At 40.4% G+C, this 25,840-nt stretch overlaps 1 protein-coding gene across 11 annotated transcripts in view; it reads right to left on the bottom strand.

Annotated features, from left to right (window-relative positions):
- SEC31A (SEC31 homolog A, COPII component) overlaps positions 1 to 25,840 on the bottom strand; it is a 92,935-nt gene that overhangs the window by 32,393 nt on the left and 34,702 nt on the right. For 10 of the 11 annotated variants that reach the window (XM_077476153.1, XM_077476155.1, XM_077476154.1 and 7 more), the window contains exons 7-20: positions 25,674 to 25,816; positions 25,373 to 25,472; positions 21,567 to 21,728; positions 21,200 to 21,352; positions 20,246 to 20,479; positions 15,040 to 15,114; positions 13,847 to 13,885; positions 9,482 to 9,559; positions 9,155 to 9,230; positions 8,212 to 8,390; positions 6,264 to 6,390; positions 5,148 to 5,293; positions 4,875 to 5,048; positions 4,596 to 4,754 (exon numbers count right to left, since the gene is read on the bottom strand). In XM_077476153.1, coding sequence (XP_077332279.1) covers positions 4,596 to 4,754; positions 4,875 to 5,048; positions 5,148 to 5,293; positions 6,264 to 6,390; positions 8,212 to 8,390; positions 9,155 to 9,230; positions 9,482 to 9,559; positions 13,847 to 13,885; positions 15,040 to 15,114; positions 20,246 to 20,479; positions 21,200 to 21,352; positions 21,567 to 21,728; positions 25,373 to 25,472; positions 25,674 to 25,816 — 1,845 coding nt within the window. The remainder of the gene's footprint in view (positions 1 to 4,595; positions 4,755 to 4,874; positions 5,049 to 5,147; positions 5,294 to 6,263; positions 6,391 to 8,211; positions 8,391 to 9,154; positions 9,231 to 9,481; positions 9,560 to 13,846; positions 13,886 to 15,039; positions 15,115 to 20,245; positions 20,480 to 21,199; positions 21,353 to 21,566; positions 21,729 to 25,372; positions 25,473 to 25,673; positions 25,817 to 25,840) is intronic. The other variant, XM_077476149.1, reaches the window with a different exon arrangement.

The following is a 25,840-nucleotide window of genomic DNA, read 5'->3' as shown; positions in this document are numbered from 1 at the left end:
GTCAAAACCAAGGGATGGGCACAACATAACAAAAATACGCAAACCAGCCCAAAAAGCCAAACCTCAGACAAACCTTTTGACCAAAGTCTGTAAAGTCACTGTGCCTGCTAAGACAGGCATAATGACATTACAGATCATAGATAAAATACATACAAGAAAACCAGGTCACAGCCAATCAAATCTGGGAAACAGAGGGGAAAAAAAGAAAAAATTAAAAACACCGGATGGCCCAAGAAGCCCCCACACACCTGGTAAAAAAGGGGTGGGGGGCTTGCCCTTTCAAGCCATAGGCTTGAATAATTAACTGGCAAATCCAATGAAAATAGTTAATTTGGATGCCTCCTGCACATCCTGGGCTGTACTTGCAGAACAAACCAGGATTCCCGACCTGTACCGGCAAGTAATTCTGACCGCCAGAACTACCTACAGAGTATGCAGTGCTCTAACTCCTGCCAACTGCAAATCAGAAAGGCGGCAAGACATTGTCTTGATTTAAGCAAAAACTAGACACCATTCTAGGCAAAAAATGGATGCGGATGCAACATCACCTTATGATATGAGACCAAGAATGGCTCCTTGCATGAAAGAGCCAGAAACTCTGACACTTCACTTAGTGAAGTGATACCTTCCGAGATAAAAGACCAACAGAATCCCCCCGATTGGTTCAAAAAGTGGCCTCTGCAAGGACAGTCAAGATCAAATTCAAGTCTCAAGAATGGCCTGGCAGGCGGGACTGTCTACGTTACACACTGTATGAAGCATGAATCAAGGAGTGAGAAACAATGGCCTCTAGGAAAAAAAATGTATAGGGACGAAACCTGACCCTGAACGGTACTTAAGGCCAATCTCCTTTCCCGTAACGATTGGAGAAAGAAAAAAGAAAAAGAAAATCTCCCACGCACACATTTCTGCGGGTGCCACTTCCTGGCTTAATCTCAAGCAAAAAAATATTTCCAAGTCCTGTAGCTAGCTTGCTGGGGCTCAACAGTGCTGAGATACAGGACTCAAGACCATTAGGTCCTACTGGACTGGGAGTGTCCCAAGAGCAACCCCCGCAAGACTCGCTATGTCAGTGTACCAAGCCCTCCTGGGATAATTCAGCTAACATTATCAGTGTTACCCCTTTCTTGATTCTTTGCAAAAGATGTGGCGAAAGTCGAAACAGAAGGAAAGCATCAAATAAGGGAGAACTGGTCCCAAGGTGTTACCAGTGCATCCACACCTCTTGCCAGTTGGACCCTCGTCCCGGACACAACCTGTTGTAGAACTTGGAATCTAGTAGATTCACCCGCAGTGTTCCCCCTGACAATATTCTGCCACTATTCTACACCTGGAATATGCACTGACGATAGAGACAGCACTTGTGCTGTCCCAGACAGAATGTGGTTCACCTTCCTGAGCTGCAGACTCCTGGTGGCACCCTGGTGGTTGATATATATGCCCTCATGTATATTATGCTGCATCTGCCCAAATGCACTTGGCTCCATACTAGTTTTTACTAGTTTAGCACATAGGTATGTCATGCAGCCTTTTCCTGCTTCAGCCTAAAAATAAGCTCCTGCAGACCAAATGCACATTATTCTAAAGTTTTGCAAGCAGGCACCTGTTCAACTGCACCAGACCCCATACTATTTTTGTGCCAAATGCACAGTATTCTGGAGACCCAACACTTTAAAGTGCACTGCTAGGGGTGTATCGACTGACAGTTGTACAGACCCCCTGGATTAAGCAGTAAGTAAGCAGTATATAATCATGACTTGTCTGGCCACACAGATTTCCCAGAGTAAGTGCTCACACTTCACTAGTATCCATGGGCTGAGGTTATGTCTCAATAGACCCTGCTGAAGCTGTGGACCTCACGGCGACATGGCCTCCCTTCCACTGCCTGCCTATATAAAAATAGGCCATACTGAGCGAGCCTGCATGATTAAACAGCACGCTGCCCCCAGTGACCACTGGGAGAACAGACAGACAGACAGATCTTTTTTTTTTTTTTTTTTTTTTTTTAAAGAGAAACTGAAAAAATTCCTGCTAAAGGACTCTGAACATAGCAGAAGTCCAATCTTCACCCATCACGGTGAGCTTTGTCATAAAAGACCTTCAGGGATTGGGTCCCCTGCCCTGGACCTGTATAGCACCCTGCAGGAAAGCACCTTGGTCAGAACACACACTGCACAGGGTTCCAATATGTAGGATCCAGCGCCATAAGGCAGCATTACAGGCAAAACCTCAAGGAATCTTCTCTCCTTCCAATGAGGCTCAGGTACGATCCATTTTGGCTGATAGCTTTTTCAAATGGATCCGAATGAAGTCCATGATCCTAAATAGAACCGCCCAGACCTCCTAATATGCCCAGAGCACATGTATCACATTGGTGACCACCACTTTACAAACACTGGCCTTGTGTAGGAGGGGTTATATAGGGGTGGACTTCCTGTTTGACTATCTGCCAGTGTCCATCCACCTATAGGTGGTGTATAACCAATAATGACTATATTATGGCGCTCTGTGTCCCGTGATGTACGATAAGGAGAAGATGATTTATAAGCTATGGGCAGGGGGGGGGGGGGGAGTGTTGATGAACTATTTTCATATTACCAGGTTTAGTAACACTTTAATGGTCAGCCTTTGTAAAGAGATGCACTCACGTACAGATATGGAGGAAGAAAGTTCACACATCATATAACCCGCCACCAGTCACAGCGGTTAGTCTCCAGAAGGAAACTCAGCAAGAAATCCCAGATTAACTGTCCTGACCTGAATAGCGGATTCCTCTGTCAACTGGAACACTGATGGTTAGTCAATGCCAAATTAAAGATTGTTGCAGAAAGACCACTAGTATGCTCTCAATCTTTTGAATTTAAATAAATAACAGAGTAGTCATATATTTCTTGATCTGTCCATCCTAGGCAGCAGGGAAAACCTTACTTTGCTTAATTACCATCCACCTATGTCCCTCAAGGGGAGATAGGGGTATAATTGTAGCCCTAACCATAAAAATGTAAATATATACAAAACCAGTACACATTTCCTTTAAAGCCAACTCAAAACAGGATAGTAAAATCTTCAGGCTGTTTATTTTTTTTAGGAGCACTTTAGTTCCAAGCGTCTCACTGATGCAGTCATTATTTACTCTCATGATTTTATATTGCAGAGATTGCAACATTGGAATTGAGACAAGTTCACCGGGCTTCAGAATAGCCAGCCTGGTCAACAGCAGAGCTGGCAACTTTGTAGGGAATGCTCATCACTCAAAGTATGGCAATATAACTAACTGACATGTTCTAAAGACCTATAAACTTAAATAGTAGGCATTGCCCTGGGCCTGATAACACTTCCCCCTGCCATTGCTGCCAGTGCATCCTTTAATGGTATAGGGCAGGGACATGCAATTAGCGGACCTCCAGCTGTTGCAGAACTACAAGTCCTATGAGGCATAGCAAGACTCTGACAGCCACAAGCATGGCAACCAGAGGCAGAGGCATGATGGGACTTTTAGTTTTGCAACAGCTGGAGGTCCACTAATTGCATATCCCTGGTATAGGGAGTGTAGGCATCACTCCTCTCAAATCCCAGCATTTGGCGCTTAAAGTGGTTGTAAACCCTTACATATACCCAGTGAATTGACTATCCTCTGGTAATACACAGAGATAAAACAAATCCTCCTAAATAATTTGTACCTGTTTATCTGCTGTGTTCTCCTCTTTACATCTGTGCTGAATTTATTAGCTTGTTTGAGATTTCAAAAAAGGGGGCAGAAATCTGAAGTTACACTCTGTAGAGCTCAGTGAGGAGAGGTCTGAAAGCTGATTGGAGAAGAGAGACACATCCACCTTCACACAGCACACAGGAACAAAGCTGAGGTTGTCAATCTGCTGGAGCTCCCTCTCCTGTCACCATTTTTCTCTTGGTGTCAGGAAAAATTGTTAGAAGTGGCTTATGCTGCTAGAGGAATGAAGCAGCAGACAGAAATGACAGTGCTTTTAATTGAGACAAGTATACACTATAGAAGGATATGCTTTGCTCATATCACATGTATGAGATTTACAACCACTTTAAGCAGACTTTTACCGTGCTCAAATATTGCATATTGAATATTGTACCTACCTCAACTTATGCAAATACCAATCGACAGAAAGTCCAAATTTGCAGAGGACATTTTTTTGGGTCCAGTGGCATTGATTTGGTCTAAAATGTTCATTACTGATTGGAATTATTTCAAGTCTCCCAAAAATTAGGAGATACATATTCCATAGACAGTACTTTGTTAGGTAATCACTGTTCAGAACCCCAATACCCTTGGGGAGGAAACAAGGTGGGCTGGTTTACATGCTTTCACAGCAAGTGCAGCCATCACAATCATGACCTATGTGTATATATGTGATTTTTATCATGCGTTAACTGGAGTGCTTCAAACATTAAACAAACAACCCAACTGTACGGTCAGCAGTACGGAGCACTCAGAACATGCTAATGCAGAAACATAATGTAGGAAATAGGTTACCAGTCTATTTTTTAATAACTTGTTTAATTGTTAAGCATTCACAGACTGATTCAATCCTTTTATAAATCAACAGGGCATTTTAGATTGTTACCTGTGGGTAGTACTGGTTGTCTGCTGCAGGTTTTGCATGGGTTGTCATGCGATGTGGTAACGTAGCTGGTCCTCCACGGGGTGCAACATTTCCAGGGGTGGCTGTGCCACCTTCCCCTTGTGCTCGTGATAGTCTGTCCCGCAACTGCACAACATTAAGCTGGCGCAGAAAAGAGAAATCAGAAAGCTTACTACTCCGCAAACATCAGTCCGACTACTCCTTATGCCTCCAACAGCAACACACTTTGTGTCTGAACACATCATTACAAAAATATCTCACCTGGTTTGTGTTGCTGGGTAAAAATGCCATAGCAGCAGCAAGGCTGCCTTGAGCTGCCAGTAGGTTGGCATACTGACTCATCTTCTCAGCCAACAGAACACCAACATCTTGTGTGTCCACAGCCTGCATGATCTGCACAGATTTGCGTAGGATGACGACCTTTTCTATAAGATCCTGATAACATGAGGGGAAAAAAAAAGAAAAAAGGTGGTTCTTAAAAATAATTACAGATAAAAAAAAGTTATGTACATCAATGACAACACCCATACCCACCTGCAGAGAAAGAGGACTTGCACCATCTTGAGCCCTGGTCCAGCAGGCGACTAGTTTTTCTACATTTCCAGCACAGATGTAGCACAGACAAGCTTGTGCCTGGACAGAAACATCACCCTCTTTCTCAAGTCGTGAGCCCAAAAGATCTGCAGGTAAAAACAGTAACAGTCAAAACCTGACAGCACATTAAACTGGCTATTTCTAAAGAAGGCAAATTTTGATTCTCAGGATTCAGCCGATTGGGCTAATCTACTGTTGCTACACAGATATGTACTTTTTGGTGGGATTTGATTAAGGCTAATTAAATTAAATTCTACTGCACATCACTAGTATTGGAGCAGCCTACCTTAACCAAGCAATGACTCATAAAAAGGAAGGTTCGTAATAGACAAAAAGTAAAACGAATTGAACTTGCCACAAGGTTTAGTAAAATATGCTTCATCAAACTAGAACTCAAACATATTTTGCAGTCTGGTTTGGGGGATTTCGTTTACTGTTACTGTATGTACTTAAATACCAGAACCTCAATTTACACACCGTGCTTTAAAGCTGGGCATAGTCGGTGCGATTTTCTTTACTGCAACCACAGAGCTATTGTGTTCTCCCGTAGAAGCGCGGGGGGATAGTGGAGTCATCTCGGCCAGTAATTATTACTAGCACCTATAGCTACTGGCAATAATTGCATGGAAAATCCAACAAGCTGGTTGTACCCAAAGTTGATCGATCAATCAACTTGGATACAAACAGCCTGGTTCGAAACCCAGGAGGTCCCTGCTGAACCTGTCGAGATTAGGCCTGTCTATGGCTGGCTTAAGACTCAAAAGGATGATTCCCACTCCCCTAAGTTGAAAAGGGGCATGTCCAGAAGCTTTGCCAGTGTCCCATCACCTATCCTAGAACCCAAAGTCTACAGAAACTCAGCCTGTGTCTTTTAGCATAAAATTAAGTTATAAGAATTGCATACACTACAAATAGTGATGTAATAAATCAGCTTAGAAATAAAAAAAAATAAAAAAATACATTGACCAAATTCCACAACAGGTTTCCTTTAAAATTAGTTACACTTTAAATTTAATAGGGATAAAACATGAATAAATAGTTATTAATATTCCATACCACATAAAGAGGCGAATTCTTCAGGTCTCGCATAGGTTAGCACTGCAGCCAATGCCTCTCTCCAGTTTTTGAGATCACATGACTGCACAATATCACTCCAGTTCTTAGTAACTACAGCAGTTATCAGCTAGGGGAAATAAAGGTTAAAATATGTCACTACAAAAGAAATGACATACAACACTCAAATAACTGAAAAATAGAAGTTAATATTTTGTAGCAGCAGGCAATGATAATATAATCTGTTTAGCAATCAAACACATTCTTGCCAGCAATGATTTAAAATCCAACTTATAGAAAGTAGATGATAAAGATAAAAAAGAGATTATCTTTGATCAATCTGAAATCCAATAGGTTACCATGTAATACTGTTCTTTATTACTGCTTTTGGGATGTGCATTTTTTTTTATTAGTTTAATGAAGTACATAGGGTACATAAAGATAGAATAATAGGCTGCCATAGCAGCAAAGTTGTTTTTGCTTATCGTTTCTTCTTCCCATTTCTACTGATAAGGGGAAGAGGAGTGCAACATTTGTATCACCATTTAATGCTCTGTACCTCTGATCAGCAGTCTCCTGTGCATTGTTGCTGGAGTTTATGAACATATGGCATGTCTCCTGGTTGGTTTGGAACTGCCTACATTGTGGCTCCACTTTTATGTTGTCAACAGATGGGTTTGGCACGGCCACCATGACAGTGACTGTTTCACCTATTAAAATTTGACAGGCGGGCTGTGCACTTTGGTTTGTAATGATAAGTTGTTTTTAACATTTAAGTTTTGATGTTCAGTGCAACCCAGAGTGGTCTATGATTTTGCATTTTGGTTTGGCTTTACTGAACAGCTGTATTGTGTTCTGTCTGGAAATAACCACAGAGGATTTTTTATGAGCACTATCACCTGAAATCCACCTGTGATTAAATTAACTCGGAGCAAAGAGAACATAGGCACACAGAAAATGCCAATATACAAGGCAGGATATGGATCAGAGGGATGTTAAAAGCCATCAAGAAACAGTCCCATTTGTAACGGGCTACTTGCATAACTGTACATTGAACAGTATACACAGTGGCAGGGTGAGTCCATGCCAGGGGGTTAATATGGCGGTCTGGGATACGTTTTCTGGGTAGCAAGCACACTTTGGCTCAGGTGTTTGCTGCATTCATCTTAGAGCCAGGGTTGGAGCTCAGAACCTCACCCGAGGGGGTCAATGTGTTAAGGGAGCAGCTGGGATGCTGCGGATAAGACACGGAGTGGAGGTACAGTGTGTGTGTGCAAGCACTGGATGTGTTTGATGGTCAGGAAGACCAAGCTTACTAAATAGAGCAGTAAAGCTGCCTAAAAAGCCACAAGGCTGTATGTTACCTTTCCTTATTGTATGGATGGTGAGGACCCACAATGTGGGAAGCCTTCCATGTGAACTTTTGTTTTACTTTTAAATAAAAATGGGCACGAAAAGCCCTAATGCCCCATACACACGAGCAGATTTTCCATCGGAAAAAAAAAGTTGGATGTTTTTTTTCAACGGAATTCCGCTCAAGCTTGGCTTGCATACACACAGTCACACAAAAGTTCTCTGAACTTTGTACCGACAAGAACGCAGTGACATACAACACGTCGAAGCGTTGATTTGTTTCCGAGCATTCGTAGGAATTTTGCACGTCTGAATTTGTACAGACGATCTAAATTTCCAACGGAACTTTTTCCGACTGAAAAATAGAGAACCTGCTCTCAATCTTTTGCTGGCTGGAATTCTGCAAGCAAAAGTCTGATGGAGCATACACATGGTCGGAATTTCTGACCAAAAGCTCACATCTGACTTTTGCTGGCAGAATTTCTGTTCGTGTGTACGTGGCATTAAAACGTACTTCTGGCATGGTGTAAACTCACTGTTTGGTGCTACCAATAAGCTCCAAAATTCCCTAACTTGTCACAACGTGTATAATACATACCCTGGTTATTTTGCTTTGTGTTCTAGCAAAGTACTTCTTTTGTGTTCTAGCTAGCAGATCAGGGCCACCAGCAATAGCCAGTATTATAGCATCCGCCATGCGGCTATCGTGCAGGCAGAGATCAACGGCACTTTCAAAGTTACCCATTAACAGAGCTTGAGTGATGAGTCCGTCTACATCTGAAATTACAATGAAACGTCTCAGCAAAGGTAAAGACAACAATCTAATTCAGAATCAAAATTGTAATAGTACAAATCATCAAAAGTCCAAACTCCAAATACAGCTGCAGTGCTACTTACTGGTGAAACTGATTATTGCTTGCGCAGTTCAGATATGATTTTATAAGTATACCATTAAGTCTGAACTGGCAGAGTTTGCCAAGGAATTGAAATGACATTGAGCCCCCCCCCCAAATCACTATATACTAAAATAATGCAAACTTGACACTTCAGCATTCAGAAGCTGTAGGGATGCCGATCATTGAAATCAAGGTCACTGTGCAACTCAGGCTGGAGGGTATAAGAGGTGCAGCCCTCCTCAGATTGGGGAATCCAGCACTGTATAAACAACAAAAAGGGCACAAAAACTCCTAGTTTGTTATCTTCAGGATTTTCTTAAAAACCTTTGTTCTGAGGAAGGGGACCAGAGCCCCGAAACACGTAAGCTGATATTGTCATCCACACAATTTAATGAGGTTGGGAAATTAACTTCTGGATTCTGTGTTTTAACTCATGCTATCCATCCTTCTTTGCTTGCAAGTATAATATGTATTCTTTCTATCCTTTAATAAAATGCCAAAGATAATGCACTAGGCGTTTTACACCCTCTTTGTGTTTTTGTTGTTTATACAAGTTACTATACAAAGGTTTTAGTATAATCTGAGATTTATAAAGCCCCTTTATTCCAAATGGATCCTGTTTGAGAATATGAGTGATAACATTACCTCCGCTCACGGATATATTGAAGGTCTCACCAGATGGAACGGTGTCCCCAACATCTGCTTTACCGACAGTGAGGTTCTAAGAGAATGTAAAAAGACAAAACACACTGTTATACTGCATGTCATTTTAAAAGTATAATAAAGCAAAAGAATAAAGGTTTTATTAGCTTAAATAGTGTACGGCAACATGAAGGCAACATCGCAAACCATTTGAGACAATAAGCAGTGCTAGTTTGGTATTTCATGTCAGATTAATGCTTGGAAATGCACTTACTGTGACAATTCAGCTTGCTGGAAAGTGACAAAAAAAGCAATAAATATATACAGTACCTCCCCCAAGCTCAGCTCTTCAGTAGGATCACTTCCTTCCTCATCACTCTCTACAGCCTGGTCAGAGTCTTTCTCAGCCTTTTATAGAATAGTGTTAAAGAAATAGAAATAGTAAGGGAGGATTAAGGATTAGAAAATAGTTGAAATCAGTTCAAAATCATTGGAGAAAAAGAATTTATAATATCATGGTGGTGTGCGGCCATTCAAAAGTTAGATGTTCTACGTAGAAAATCTATGTTTAGAAATAAATAAATATTTGCAGCAAAGATCACAAGGAGTAAAAATGCATCTGCAGTACTAATACTGTTTCCTATTTCAGTTATGTTATGCTTCTCTGTGTCTCTGTGCAAGACATCATTGCCCAGACTGCAGTAGCCCAAAATCATCTAGTATAGGACTACAGATTAGCAGATTGAGCAAACTACTGGACTGTAGAAAAATACTACATTAATAGTCTTAACACAGCAGATCTGGAAAGAAAAAGGACACTGATCATACTGTTTAGGGGTGTTTTTTTTTTTTGAGCCTTTATGGACTGGCCTCTTTTTTGGGCATACGCTGTAGATGGCAGCGTAACACATTGTGTAGGACTTTATACAACTCAGTGTCCATAAATGAATAAAGAAATGTGTTTTTGTTTTGTTTTTTGGTAGGTCAATCTACTTTCCACCAAGGACCAACCTTAATTTTTTTAAATTTTTCTTATAGGGATTACATATTGATTTTTCTTTTTTATTATAGGGATCAATTACATATTGATTTGTATTTTGTATAGGGAAGTAAAGTACAGTACAGTATTAGAAGACAGTTAAATACACATATGGAGATAATTATGTATTAGAAAAGAGACAGCAATTTAACATGTATATTGCAAAGCTTGAGTGCTATTCATCAGAAGGATTTAATCTAGGTTTTATGTATGGCACAGAATCTTGTACCGAAAAAATTATAATATGCAGTTTTGCATACATGAATGAACATATTAAAATAATCACATACAGCACAGCCAAGCTAATTAATTAAAACTGGTATTTTAAATGCAGTCATGGAAAGCAACACCCAAGGGCCCAAATTTTTTATCAAGCTAAAAAGTATTAAAAAGAAAAACAAAAACCTGGGAATCGCTAATTATATTTTTTACAAAAATTGTACCCACCAACTCATCCACAGTAACGGATGCCATCCTTGCTCAAACAGAACAACCGTGCAACCAAAGGAGGATGCCAAGAGTTGGACTTAGAGCTGAATGCAGCATAAGGATTAGGATTAATAAACAATGCAAAAATAAACAAAATGTCAATGAGACCCATAAACCCATCACCTATTAAAATGACACATGACAATGTCACAAACATCCCTGTCCAGGCCACAATATACCTCTTAAAAGGAGAAGTGTGGGAAAACAAACTAAAAAATAAACATCCATACTCGCCTCCCTGCTACAGTATCAGACTGATGCTGCAGCTGTCCTCCGCCAGTTCTAAGCCCAAAAAACAGAGCGTTCACATGACCACTGATCGCTCAGTTCTCAGTCAACTCTAAGCAGAGAGCAGCGACTACCAGAAACCGCTCTCTGCTCCTCCAGCACTCAATGGAGCGCTGGACTGGCTCAGGCATTCAGCAGCACACAGGAGGCTGAGTGAGCTGATGGTCAGGCATCTAGGTAGATCTGGACATAATTGCCAGGATCCTTCCAGAGACTGGAACAGTTTCTGGGAGGCCAGCTGACAGTTTGTGTTAGAGTACACAAGTAAGTGCATTCCTGTGATCCACAAAAGACGTAGGACCAAAAAAATTTCTTTGTGGCTAAAGTTTTTTGCTTTAGGAGATTTATCCAAAATCCTGAAGGTAAAAAGTTACTGCTTGTAAGGTGGTATAAAACATTACAGTTCCTCTATTTACTCTATAGTCTATTAATTTGTTTGCTGGATACTACTGAGCTGTGGGTATAAAAGCTGCCGATGCGACAGCGAAGGGATCATGTCATTTACCCTCTCTTTCCTCTCCTCTTGTCCAATCACAGACCATATTTAAACAACTGCTTAGAAGTGGAAACAGAATCCTCCACATTTAGGCTGCATTCACACCTGAGCGTAGCGATTTCAAGCAGAAAATCGCACGATTTTGCAGCGTTTTTTGCGGGGGGTTTTTTACCGCGATTTTGTGCAGGGCAAAAGGTCACCAATGTTAAAAGAAGAAAAACGCTCAAATCTGCTCGATTCGAGTGACAAAAAAGGGCCCGTAACTTGTTTGAGCTTCAGGCGTTCGGCTTCAGGCGACATGGAGTGGAGATGTGAACCATCTCCATAGAGAATAATAGATTTTTTCCCCTATAGCGTTTTGTAGCTTCAGGCTTCAAGCTACAAAACGCTCAGGTGTGAATGGGGTCATAGAGCTTAGCTCAGTCTTACTATCCCAGCAACAACATGTATGGCATAACTGGTCCCAAATCCAGCAGACATTTTCACTTACTTAATGAAAGCTGAATGGCTGTGACCAGAGAAATCCAAACTAGAGGGAGAACTAGTCAACACGCTTTCATCTACACCATTGGTGGGTCTCAATGACTATTTATTTTTGCATTTCTTATGCCAAACCTGTCCGAATACATGTATTTTCACTTATTTCCCAAGCATAAATCAAGCCAATCTATATTCTTCTGGCTCCATTCATTTATGTTAGAGAGCCACACAACAAAAGCAATACATAATTTGATTATATTATGTAAGTTATATTGCAGGGCACACAAATGTAAAGAAAGCTTTATCTTATGTGAAGGAAGCCAACCTGTGATATAGTTTAGAACCCTATTATTAATAGATACACTATTTTTCAGATAATCATTTTTAAAATTCTAAAAAATGACCACATCATCTTTTAAATGGTTAGGGGTATTCATTATTGGCATACCACTCTAGACTGAGACACAGATGATACACTGTCGTGGGGACCACTTTAAGTAAGCCATTTTTCTGTTTGTGGTGGATATTGGAGCCTTTGACAACTTTAAATTGCTCAGTGTCAGAGTAAGATAGCGCTTGGAAGTATGGGCAGCTGACAACAAGGTAGACAGATATAATAAAGCTATATTAGTGTTCAAATCATGAAGAGCAAGTAACAAAGATTCAAAGTGTGTTGAACAACGAACAAAAGGGCCCTGCAAAGCCAGGGACACATTTGGAAGCAGATCTTGAGATTCTCTTTCATTCTGGAAATGTTCAACACACTGCCATGCTTTGTTACTTGCTCTTCCTGATTAAATTGCCCCTGAGGAAAAATTGTGGGACCATTGCAGACTGTCCTTCCGAATTAAGAGTGGATGTACAATGGTGGTGGATAAGCGGCACTAGTTACTAGTTGTATACGCTAGATGGTTACATTTCCATTGAGTATGTTACAATTTTTATGTATATATCACAGACTTGGATTCTGTTTATATCACTGTTTTATTAATTTATACATTTTTTTTTTTTCATTTTATTTGTCTGGATCACAGGACATTTTATTTCACCAATTTTAAATTGCTCTTTCTGCATTGGAGAAAATTTTCTGTAATTTCTATTACGGAAAAAAAACTTTCGGCAGAAAATAAATGAAAGGGAAAATCCCCCCCAAACACATAAACAACAGCAATAAAAACAATTAGAAGCCTTCCCCATGTTTTCATTACCACATTCCTGTTAGGGAGATTTCTCATCTTTTCCAGGCCCAATGATGACTACATGTCACATTGCCAAAATTAGGGCAGCTGGCATTGCTAAAGCGTTTTACTTTCACTACTTGGCAAGTCGCTAATCTAGAACAAGCAATGTCCTTGGTTTATTTGCACCTTCCAAAAAAGTCTGCATGGGGTGCTCCTACATTTCTATCCTGAATGATTGAGGGTAGTGCCAATTTGCCAATGTCAGATAAAATGTATTAGCTCAAGGCCACCATACATCTTACATAAAGGCTGGACCTTTTACTATCATCATGTAACTGCGCTTCTCAAATGACTACCCTTCACATAGTAAGCAACCAAAAGATTCTTGTAAACTAGCATAAATAGTTGACTTCTGAACATGAAGATAAACATAAAGATGCAATTTGAAAAAAAATATTAAAGTTGCATTCATTGGTCAAGCTGGGCTATGTCATGCAAATCTAGAAAGTAAATTACATAAAAAAAAAAAACGATAAAAGAGGTGGGATCTTTATTAGAAAATTTGTGAATTTACTTGCCAGTTGTAAATGTCAAATTAACGTACTCCATAAAATGCAAAGCACACTAGCAGTAACTATTGCAGCATGCAATTTGAAAATTTTTACGCAACGTAAGAAAACAGAGGTAAAAACCACAAAGGTTACATTTATAATGAAACATACCTCTTGCGCTCCGTCAGTGTGGCTTAGAACTGAAGCTATCTGCAATGAACAAATTTGTTAAACACTTAAGATGATTTGCTCAGTTACCCCCATTTCCTAGCTTTATGTAACCTTGTTTTTTAATAAAAATGTCCCTCCCAAGAAGGTGGAGATGGCCTCACACTTTTTTCATCAGCTATGAGATATTAGGATATATACTGATCAGTCAGTACATTATGACCACCCACCTAAAATTGATTAGGTCTCCCTTTAGCCACCAAAATAGCCCTGACCTGTCTTCAAGGCATGGCCACCACTAAACCTCTGAAGGTATGTCATGGTATCAGGCACCAACCCATCAGTAGCAGTATCCTTTAAGTTCTGTAAGTTGTGAGGTGGGGCCTTCATGGTTCAGACTTGTTATTCCAGCACATCCCACAGATGCTTGATTGGATTGAGATCTGGAAAATTTGAAGGCCAAGTCAATGCCTCAAAGACACCTTCTTCCATTGCTCCAGTACTGATGCTCATGTGTCCAATGTAGTCACTTTTGGCAGTGGGCATGGGTCACCATGGGCACCCTGACTGGTCCGTGGCCAAGCAGCCCCATACACAACAAAATGCGATGCACTGTGTGCTGACACCTATCTATTAGAACCAGCATTTTTCAGCAATTTGAGCTACAGTAGCTCTTCTATTGGATGGAGACATGGGCCAGCCTTTACTTTCCACATGCATCAATGAGCCTTGGCCACCCATGTCACAGTTGCTGGTTTTCCTTCCTATGACCTCTCTTGGTAGGTCCTGCCCACTGCAGACTGGGAACATGTCACAAGAGCTGTAGTTTTGAAGTTGCTCTCACTTGGTCATCTAGCCATAACAATTTGGCCCTTGTCAACGTTGCTCAAATCCTTGCCTGCTTTTTTCTGCTTTCAAAACATTAATTATCAGGGACAACATGATCACTTGCTGCCTCATATATCCCACCCATTTTCAGATGCCATTGAAATTAGATAATCAATGTTAATCACATTACCTGTCGGTGGTCATAATGTTTTGGCTGATCAGTGTATAGGATAATATATTCTGAAAATACAGTGTGTAGAGCAAGGAGGGTTTATAACTAAAGGGTTTTAGAAATTATCAGCTACTCTATGATGCTCATTACTAAAACAGTGCATGTGATGAACAGGAAGGTGGACACCAGGGAATACCTTTGCTCCAAGATCTTCCTTCCTGAATCCCAAAAGTTCCAAGTACTTGCCACGGGAATCGTCCTCAAAGTTCACCTAGGAAAGTACAAAAATCCCATGTTATAAACGCTAGATCTCTGAAAGTTTGCATCCTTAGGATTATGAAAGGTGTAGTCAATTTCAGACAAAATCTTTCAGACAGACAATCGTCTAAGATTCCCACAGCCATTGATAACAGATAAATATTAATAATACCATGAAACTATAAGGCCTCATGCACACGAGACGCAGGTGAAAACTCTGCTCAAAAAAAGCTGAAACGCGCGTTTTGCCGCGTTTGCATGCCGCGTTTAGACGAGTTTAGCCGCGTTTGCGTTTATAAGCGTTTATAAGCGTTTATAAAGATAACATCGGACCCTCCCCAAGCTCTCAAAGCATGTTTTTTTAACTATTTCTGCTATTTTGATCAAAGTGAGCAGCAGCAGCATAGAGAGCAGTTGTACACTTGCATTTGCCTCTCTTTCTGTGGTATATATTTTGAAATGGATCCCATATTGAATATATGTCAGGAAATGCTCCTGATGTTGCTCTTGATGAGACAGCAACATCGTGGAAAATTTCGTGAGAGGTCCAGAGTCAGAGCTCGTCGATATTGGACCCATCCGTTGATGGGACAGCGAATGTCCGTTGGATATTTCACAAACATGTATGTGCAGCTGCGTACCTACCCCGACAAGTTTTTTAATTTTAGCCGGATGTCTACTGTCACATTTGATCTGCTCTTAGAAAAAGTACGACCTGGTCTGACATTCAATATGAGAAACAGTGTGTCACCAGAGGAACGTCTGTTGGTAACGATTAGGTATGTGTATATATTTATAAAATATATTTATCTATAGATGTACAGATGAATTTTTTTCTCTGTCCTTTATTTTTTTTTAAATAATGTCTATTTATAGCAAATTATCAAATTTTTTAAAATATCTAAAATTTTCTTGTGGCAATTTTTAACATGTTTTCATTATTTCTAATATAAAACAATATTAAAATAGTTAATTATTCATTTTTTCTAGTTTCAAATTGTTTTATTTAAATGCAAATCTATGTTAATTCGATTTTTTATAATTGTTTTGAATTTATTTGGCCAATTTTTTTATATATTTTTATCGTGAAATATGTACTGATTAATATATTTTAACCACTTGCAGACTGTACCATTTTGCTGGTCAAAGACCAGACCACTTTTTGCGATTCGGCACTGCGTCGCTTTAACTGACAATTGCCCGTGAGTCCCGCGACCGGACTCACGGGGGACCTGACCAGCGCGGGAGCGCGCCGCCGGCGGCGCGCTCCCGATGGCAGGGCGGCATTGAATATTGGACGTACCTGTACGCCAATATGCCTGCCCGTGCCATTCTGTCGACGTACATCGTCGTGCGCTGGTCGGGAAGTGGTTAATTCTTTGCTGCTGTATATGGTAGTATAATATTTTTTAATGCCTTATTAAAATATCTAGAATCCTAACCCTAACCATTCATCCTAACCCTAACACTAACCCCTAACACTAACCGCTAACCCTATCCCTTACACTAACCCTAACCCTAATCCAACCCTTAATCCTATACAATAACCCTAATGGATAACCACTTACCATAACACCCAACCCTAATGACCAAATTACATTGCCGCGGATGGTCACAGTTGACTTTGAGGCCATGTATCTCTGATGCAGAAAAGTGCATGACATTTTGCGACCCGAATTTGGGGCCCCCTATCTCGGGGTCACTTGGTGACAGGATCCTCAAATTTGGATGTGTTGTAGTGCCAGTTCCACTGTGTCTGGATACCGAATTTGGGGTTCCTAGCAATACTCAGATCATATTTCTGAGTTTTCAGGTCCAAAAAATTGGGTTCCTTTAAAAACGCATATAAACGCAAACGCGGCTAAACGCGGGTGGAAACGTGGAAATTTTTGCGTCTATCATTGGCTCCCGGTGCTGTCAATCAAATCCAATGATGCAGGAGCCAGGGGGTGGGGCAGAGTCCCACTGTCTGTGTCAATGGGCACAGCAGCAGGACACAGCTCTTCAACAGGGCACTTGAGAAGAGGAGGAGCCAGGAACGCTGCTAAAGGGACCCGAGAAGAGGAGGATAGGGGCAACTCTGTGCAAAACCACTGCATGCAGGAGATAAGTATGACATGCTTGTTTGTTTGTTTTTTAAACAAACCCTTACATATGCTTTGAGATCGGGACCATTAAAATTGGACAAATAATCTAAATAACTGTTAAATTCAAATGATTATATGATGTAGAGTGGTTGTATATGTATACATTATTTGAAAAGGTCCAGAGTAATTTGTATGGAATGCTATGCAATAAAATACACACACAAAGTTTTGACTTTGGTTACACTAAAAGTGGTTCTTAGGGCTGAAGGGTATTTGCCTTCATGCAGTGTCAATGCACGAAGGTAAAAAACCTTCCGTATGCAGTTTCCCGCCTCAGCCCCCCCACCCCCCCGAACTCACCTGAGCCTGATCCAGTGATGTGCATGAGAGCAGGAGCTCTCCCGGCTCTCTGCCTCTTTATTGGCCATTGGCTCCTGCTGCTGCTAATCACAGCTATGAGGGAGTGGGGATGAGCCACGCTCTGTGTGTCTCATAAAACACACAGAGGCAGCTTGGGGGTGAGCACACACACAACTGCCCTCAAAACCAGCAGTTTGCTATGGGGGCACTAAGCAAGGGGAAGAGGTGGGGGACCTGAGAAGAGAAGGATAAGGAATGCTCTGTGCAAAACCATTGCACAGGGCAGATAAGTATGACATGTTTGTTATTTACCAACAAATTTACCAGACCAAACCCTTTAAGCAAAAAAAAAAAAAAAAAAAAAGCCAAAATATTATAGTTTTTTTCCCCATGGAAATTGTTGAATATTTGAACAGACAAACAATAGATCTTTACTTAAACAGTGACTATAGATATAGTTAATATGCTTGAATGAAAAAAGTGGCATTTCAAATATTTTTGTAACAAAAATATTAAATAGATATAATGGTGTACTCTGGGGCAAAAGAAAGTACACATTGGCTCTTGGAAGTGCTTCCTGTTACAGAAATTACTTCTTGTAGGCATTTGGTATAAATGACCACCAGTCTCCGACATCAAAATTGTGGACCACTTTTCCCATACAAAGGTCCTTCAGTTGTAGGATGTTTGCGGGTTTGCTTACATGAACTGCCCAATGCTATGGGAATCAAATCAGGCTTTCACTAGGGCAGTTCATAACCATCTATCCGTCACTTTGAGACATTTCTTGGACATGCTAGTGTGCCTCGAATCATTATCACGTTGAAAGACGAACTTCTAATTCAACTTTTGGATGAATGATCTCACATTCTTATCAAAGACACTTTGATATGATGCAGAATGGATATGTTCATGCTCTACAGCAGCAAAGCAACCCAAAACCAAAACATTTCCATCACCATGCTTTATTGGTGTGAGACAAACATCTCCACTGTTACTGTAACCAAACAATTGTAACTTTGATTGATTAGTCCTCAACACATTGTTTCAGAAGGCCCGAGCTTTCCTATATGTTCGATGGTTGACTGTAATCTTGCTTTGAATGTACAATTTGGAGAGCAAAGGCCTTTTCTTAACACACCTCTTGTACAGGCTGAATCGGTGTAGTTCTCTTTCCGATTGTAGATGCATGCATTTTGACCACAACTGTTGCAAGTGGTACCTGAACAATCCACAATGCCATTTTTGGGTTCCTACAGACTTTTTTTTAGCATGAACTAGTCAGGTCTTGGGTTGAATTTGCTGCCATCCAAAAATTAGAAGTAATTTGAAATTTTTGCTACTAGTAGATTATTTTTTTTACAGCGGAATGATTGATTACAAATCATTTGGTGATCTTTTTAAATCCCTCGCCAGACTCACAGGCTTTCAAAAGCTTAGAGGTCTCTATTAATCTTGGCATGATGACACGCATGTGCAAACACAGTGCAACCGTGTGAACCGGCACTAAAGAAGAAATAATGTGTGCGCAGTGTAATAATCTGTAGCATGATTGATTCCATGGGTAATGTATGTCTATCATCAAATTCTTACATGTCACAACTGCAACAAGGTTTATCACACGCCTACTGCATTGAGAGGACTACAATTATAGTTAGAATTATTGATACAGTGAGGAAAAAAAATGAACCTTAAAGTGGATGTAAAGCCAACGTCATCCTTTCTAAACTACTGCCACAGGGGTTATCTATAAGGATATGCATGCCTCCTGCATGTATCCCTACCTGTCAAATGTCTCCCCTCTGTCTGCTATGAGACCCGAAAAACTGCAGATTCTGTTGGTGGGTCTGTTGTCTGGAGCTCAGTGGGTGGAGTCGTGATGTCAGTACACTCCCTGCCTACTGCTACACTCCCCTTGTCAATATGCATTTTCTCCTGTGTATTTCTTACACTGAACTTTTGCTATGATCTCTAACATCCAGTGAAAAGACAGGAAAGCAACCCACATGACTACAGCATGCCCAATCATGCTGAGGTGTGGAACATCCCATCCCGGCAGAGCAGCAGAAGAAAGGAGTGGGAGGGAATTAAAAAATAATGCATGTCTCTTAGGCTAGTACACGAGATATGTAAATCACCTGTCACTCACAGCAAGGGGGAGGATTTGACAAAGTTTTTGCTCTGTTTGTCAAGATTTATCTCACTGAACAATAAAAAAGGATTGCTCAGAGCTGTATTAACTTTTTGTGGCAAGACTGGGCTCAAATGATAGGAAATCTTATACTCTACATTATGACATTAAAAAAAAAAAAAAAAAAAAAAAATCGGGTTTACATCCACTTTAAAGCTTTCGTTTTGAATAGAGTGAGAAACGGTTGTAACCCCTGTCGGGTTTTTTTTTTTCTTTGCAAATGCTGTCCCATTGGGGAGATATCTGCTTACCATACCATTACACATGTCCCATACCCAAAACGGTGAGCGAGAGGAAATCCCTCCAATGTGAAAAATGCCTGGTCCTCCCCAGAACCAATGTCCCCGTTGGTCTTGTGACAACCCAAAATCTGGGATTTCCTTTTTATCTTTCACTTTTGGCGATAACAGTAAACAGGACAAAAAGACTGGGTGAATATCCCCAACAAGGGTACAGACAACAGTAAAGGATTTTAAAACACAACAAAGGGCAGCAAATGAACTTACCTTTAGGAAGGACCAGACATTTTTTTCAAAGGCATTTTTGGCTTCATCAATTTTCTTCTGGCAGTACTCCAGAAAGGTACCTGTGCTGACCACATCCTGTAACTTGTTAGAGCGGTTGAGGAACTCCTGCTCTGTGACCACTTGACTGACGTACACATGAAAGTGCTGGGCTTGTGGATGCTGTTGGGTTGGCTGTGTTTTCTCTGCCTCAAATGTTACTAGCTTGCCACCAAACTGCAGAGAGAGAGATAATAATGAGGTTATTGAACATTTGCACAGGTACTTCAGACATGCAACCTCCAGTGCACCAAACTAATGTCTCAAGATCAAGATTGAAGGACACTTTGGATACTTTCTTCTGAAACTTTACAACAAGTAAATATATTTTGCCTGAAGTTTCTGTTATTGTCCAGATCTGGAAAGCAAAATGCTGTCACACATCTCACCATGTCAAAAATCTCAGAGATACACTATGATGTGCTTAAAGTGGTTGTTAACCTCAGGACATGAAATCTGAAGAAAGTATATATTTCTGTAGTATTCACGTGCCTCTTTCCAAGTGCCTTCTAACAAGTTTTCTTGACATCAAGAGAAAAATGGTGACAGGGGAGGGATCTCCAGCTGATTGACAGCCTCTACTCTGTTCCTGTGTGAAGGGGTGTGTCCCTTTCCTCCAATTAGCTTTCAGAGCTTGAGTATAGTGTGTAACACCAGCTCCCCACCCCCTGCTTTGAGAGTCTGCTAAAAATATTTTTCATCTCTGAGTTCTACAAGGATGTACAGGACAAATTACTGCAAATAAACAGATATAAATTAGGTCACCAGAAAAAAAAAAAAAAACACACATGCATTAAAAAAGCCACAGAAATGGTATACATGTGCTTAATTTCACAATACTCAAAGTCTTCTTTTAAATGACCCTGCAAGCTTTGTTGCAAAATAAAAATCACTTACAGAAAATGAAGCTCCGACAGGTCGGCGCAGCCACTTGGGAGGTTTCTTTAAAGGAATCACAGTACTCTGCTGAGTGGTCTGTTGAGGGAGCTGCAAAGGAGGGAGAGCCTGTCCAGTACCAAATGGATCCAAATTTCCAAATGATGAAGAAAGCTACATGGTATAAAAAAAAAAAAAATAGGAAAAAAAAAAAAAAAGACAGTCACTTACTAAATCTAGTAATTTGCTAAATATACAATATAAAGAAACATTAATGACATACAACAAAAGGTCAGCAAAGCACTTATTACAATACAGTTACATGGTTTTTTATTATTTTTTTTAAGCAGATTCGCAATAGACTGGAAGTATAAAATTAACAATTTACCTTATCCACCTGCTTCTGGCTCAGATTGTCATTGCCTCCCCCCATAATGGAATAAACACTAATGCGGCCATCAAAAGAAGCAGCAGAGAGCACAGCTGGATTACGGGGACACCACTGGATATCGAAACACCACTGAGTGTTTGTTGGCAGTTCATATAAAATCTGGCAAAAAAAGCAAAGAATAATGGCAAACAAAGAATTAATTAGTAAAGAATCTATTATTTCTGCATTTATTTTTGTTTCATTTTATTCTAACATAATAGAATTTTCCTGCTTCTCAGTTTTTTTTTTTTACCATATGGCTTGAGATTTCTTAAACATTAAAGCCTCTTGAAAAGGCTTAGTACAGCAGTTTTTTTGTTTTTTTTACCGATCAAGAATGCGGCCTGTAGTTTAGGTATAGGTGGTATGCTTAGGTGGGCAAAAAAAAAAATATATATATATAGAAAAATCTGTATTACTAGTCAGTATTTTGCGCCGGTATGTGTGAATACGCGCATATGTGCACAAATACATGCGTAGGAGCATGAATATATGAGTTAATTTTCCCAAAGAATGCATTGTGCATATACACTTCCCACTTTGATGTAACAGTTGTGTTTATCTCTACTATTTTATGTATGTCTTGTAGAATTTTGAAAAAAATTCAATAAAAAGTACTTGTTAAAAAAAACACCACAACACACCTCTAAATGCTAATTAAAAACCTCAAGACCAATTTGTGGCCCATATCTGTGTGTGTGTGTGTTGTGTGGTGGTGTGTGTATTCTCAATTCCTGCCTGATTGCGACGCCTTTGTTTGGAATAGGCAAAGATCTCTAAGTACATTCTTGCGGATTTCCATTATGTGATGTACTGTACTACTTCTGGTGCTAAGTGAGAAGACATATATATTAGTACCTTGGCATTTGGCATACAAAGTGGCCTTGAGGTTTTAATTAAACACAACAATTCTATTTTTCCTTGTCAAATTTGTTACAACAATTGTATTTTAAACAACTGTGTAGAAATAATCTCTTTCTAGGGGGCCGCATCTCCGTTTTCTTTATTTTTTGCAGCCTGAAATTGTACACAGATGTTTGGTCACACATAGCGCTTCATGAACGTGCGTTTTTATGCTACACGCATGGAGCTGCCCATTAATTTAAAGGCTACCCTATGTGTGCGCAAAAGTCACTCGTGTACCTTTTTGGCCATTGAGTTTTGCACGCAAAAACATGAATGCCACATTTGCTGTGCCATTAACAATAACTGGCTTGCATTTATGAAACTTTCATGTGTGAATGCAGCTGAGAGTGAGAAAACATACAAGTACTGTGAGAGTGAGAAGCAATATGGATCAGTATTGTGTGTACCTGAGATTTTGAAACAGTACTGTCTGTGTGGGATTGTAGGGAGAAAAAAAAAAAAAAAAATGATCTGTTTGTCTGTAATATATTTACACAAATTTACTTTGTAATTTTGAATTTGTATAAATATGTCAGCATAATAAGATTGGGGACTACCAATGTTGACCAGCTGTAGTTTGATTGCCTCTAACTTTTTCAGCTGGCTACTAGATCTCTGCAAAATATATCCAGGTCCTGCCAGTTACCATAAGGGCTAGTTTACACTTGCTTCAAAACATGGCTTCGGGCACGCTTTGTTAAAGCTCTATGAAGGCCAGTCAAAGCTCCTGTCACTAAATAAAATGGTTAGCTTACAGTCCTGTTTACACTTTGCTTTTGCTTGGTGCTTCAATGAGGCTTCGATGAGCCTTTAGTGGGGCCTCAAGCAAGCTTTACTATAGACTTCTATAGAGGCTTTGAAGCACAACTAAAGCGACATGGGGTATAATTTTTGAATCAAAGCAAAGCAAAAGCAAGGTGTAAGCTAACCATTTTATTACTGACAGGAGCTTTGACAAAGCGTGTCCGAAGCCTTGTTTTGAAGCAAGTGTAAACTAGCCATTAACGTGTGTTAAAGCCGAAGCAAGTGTAAATGAGCCCTAAGGCCGCGTACACACGCGGGGACTGTTCGCTCAACTTTGTCCGCTGAACAGTGTTTCGGCGGACAGTCCGCTCGTGTGTGGGCTTCAGCGGACAGTTTCAGCGGACAGTCTGACAAACAAAGTTTTTCGGAAATTCCGAAAAACTGTCCGCTGAAACTTGGTTTGAGCGGACAGTCCGCCCGTGTGTAGGCTTGTTCGTCAAACTAAGTCTCGCGCATGCTCAGAAAGAATTTACACGCCGAAGGTTGCATTGCAGTGTATAGGACGTCGTTTTCTAGTCCCGTCGTACGTGCTGTTCACGTCATCGCGCACGGTTTCAGCGGACTGTTCGTTCGTCGTGTGTGGGCAAGTCCGTCCATGCTAATTTTGAGCGGACTGTCCGCTGAAACTGTTTGACGAACAAAGTTGAGCGAACAGTCCCCGCGTGTGTACGCGGCCTTACAGACAAGGTCCTGGCCATTTACTCTTTTCCTCTAAAATTAAAGCAGATCTTGAACACCAACCCCCTCTGCTTACCTGGTTGTGGGTCCTGCACATTTCAGATACTCACCCACCCAGCAGATCCAGAGCTGTCCTTCAGAATCTTCTAATCTTCTGCCACTGCTCGGGTCCCTCAATGCCATCTTCTTGTGCAACATCATCGGGAGGCTGCTGGCTCTTCTGGGTTCAGCCACCAAGCCTCCCGATGATGCACTGGTAGGCCTGCCCAACTCCTCCGTTGTTAATAAAGGACTATGCCTTCTGGCATATGTGATGCTCAAATCCCAGGAAGCATAGTGCATGACTTTCGCCTAGGCAAGTGACAGACATATTGGGGGGGTGGGGAGTGCTATTTGTATTTTGAGGGGAGGAGTGGTGGCGAGGAGTAGAGTTGAGTTCAAATTGAGAGTGAAGATCAGCTCTTCAACAATACACATTAGACAAGGCTGTGAGAATAAGGAAAAAGCAGCTAGCGCCTCACCGATTTATTATTTTTTTATTACAAATCAGCAACCTCTACTTGTTATATTCCCAACACTGTGCAAAACAGTATGCCTGGAAACCAGCCTGGAGATGCATGTGCAGGAGGTTACAGAAAAATTGTAAAAAGACTAATAAATGTAGGCTGAAGTACTAGTTAAAAAATAAAATGTATAAATGTATTACTGGGAGTCTTTTAAATCTATAAAACGATACTAAGGTTAAAGGGTAACTCCACTTTTGTGGGGGGGGGGAAAATAGCAAATAAAGAAAAAATAATATAGTGACAAGTCATATTGTACTTGAATGTTAAACATTACCTTTCCTGTTCAATCTACAACCACTGTAATTTTCTGAAAATGCAATGCAATATGGCTACCTGGAGGTGTTCTGTGCACACAATGTGTACAGAACGCCCCCCAAAACCATAATTTCCTGCTTGTGTGATTGGCTCACCGATATTTTCAGAAGTCTACACTAAGATACAAGTCACATTTCAGGCATCCCCTGCAACAAAAATTTCATTTTTGGTGAGATACTCCCAATAGGAAATAACATCTAAAGGGATGCAGGTACAGCAGCTTTCCTCATTAGAGCCCTGTAGGTATACAGCTAATTGAGAATTATAAAACCCCTCCCATTAGATTCACTTCCCACATGGACACAGACAAACACACGGGGATTTCTTCAGAATAACAAAAGGTTGGAATCCGCAACAAAGTTTGTTAAAATTCTTGTAATGTACAAAGATCACCCAGTGGAGGATGTTTTTTTTCTCAACAAAAGTGGAGTTACTCTTTAAAGTGACTGGCACCTATCTAGCAGGTTTTTTTTATCATCTTTTTAATGAACTCACCTCTCCAGTGTTAGGATTTGAGCAAAGTATTTTGGAATCCTTTCCACAGCTCAGCAACAGTTCTGGATCTGCTACACTCCAAGCAATAGCCAAAATTCCCCTGCAATAAAAAGCAGAACGCTATAAAATATTCTTTGCCATGACACAATCTCATCAATATTAGCACTTGAGGACAAACTGGCCAGCAAGTCACACAACAATATTTGATAAGCGCTTATAATAAAGTGTCTGAAGACAGACACTTTCTCGTCTGCAAAAAACACAAACATACACACACACCAAAAAAGAGTAGTATTCAAACCTTGTATGATTTTCCATCACCCTAAAGGGAGAAGAAGCAAATCTGAGATCCCACATTTGAATGACAGGTAGTCGGTCGTCCTCTGATGATAAAACCATTTGGGTAGCAACATCAGGGTGCCATGCCATGCCAGAACAATGCATCTGATCAACAGAAAAAGTAGAATA

Source organism: Lithobates pipiens, unplaced genomic scaffold (assembly GCF_037356315.1).
Source record: "Lithobates pipiens isolate NorthernLeopardFrog02 unplaced genomic scaffold, aLitPip1_a1.2 Scaffold_13, whole genome shotgun sequence".
NCBI classification, from domain to species: Eukaryota; Metazoa; Chordata; class Amphibia; order Anura; family Ranidae; genus Lithobates; species Lithobates pipiens.
This window is presented reverse-complemented; position numbering and strand designations above follow the sequence as displayed.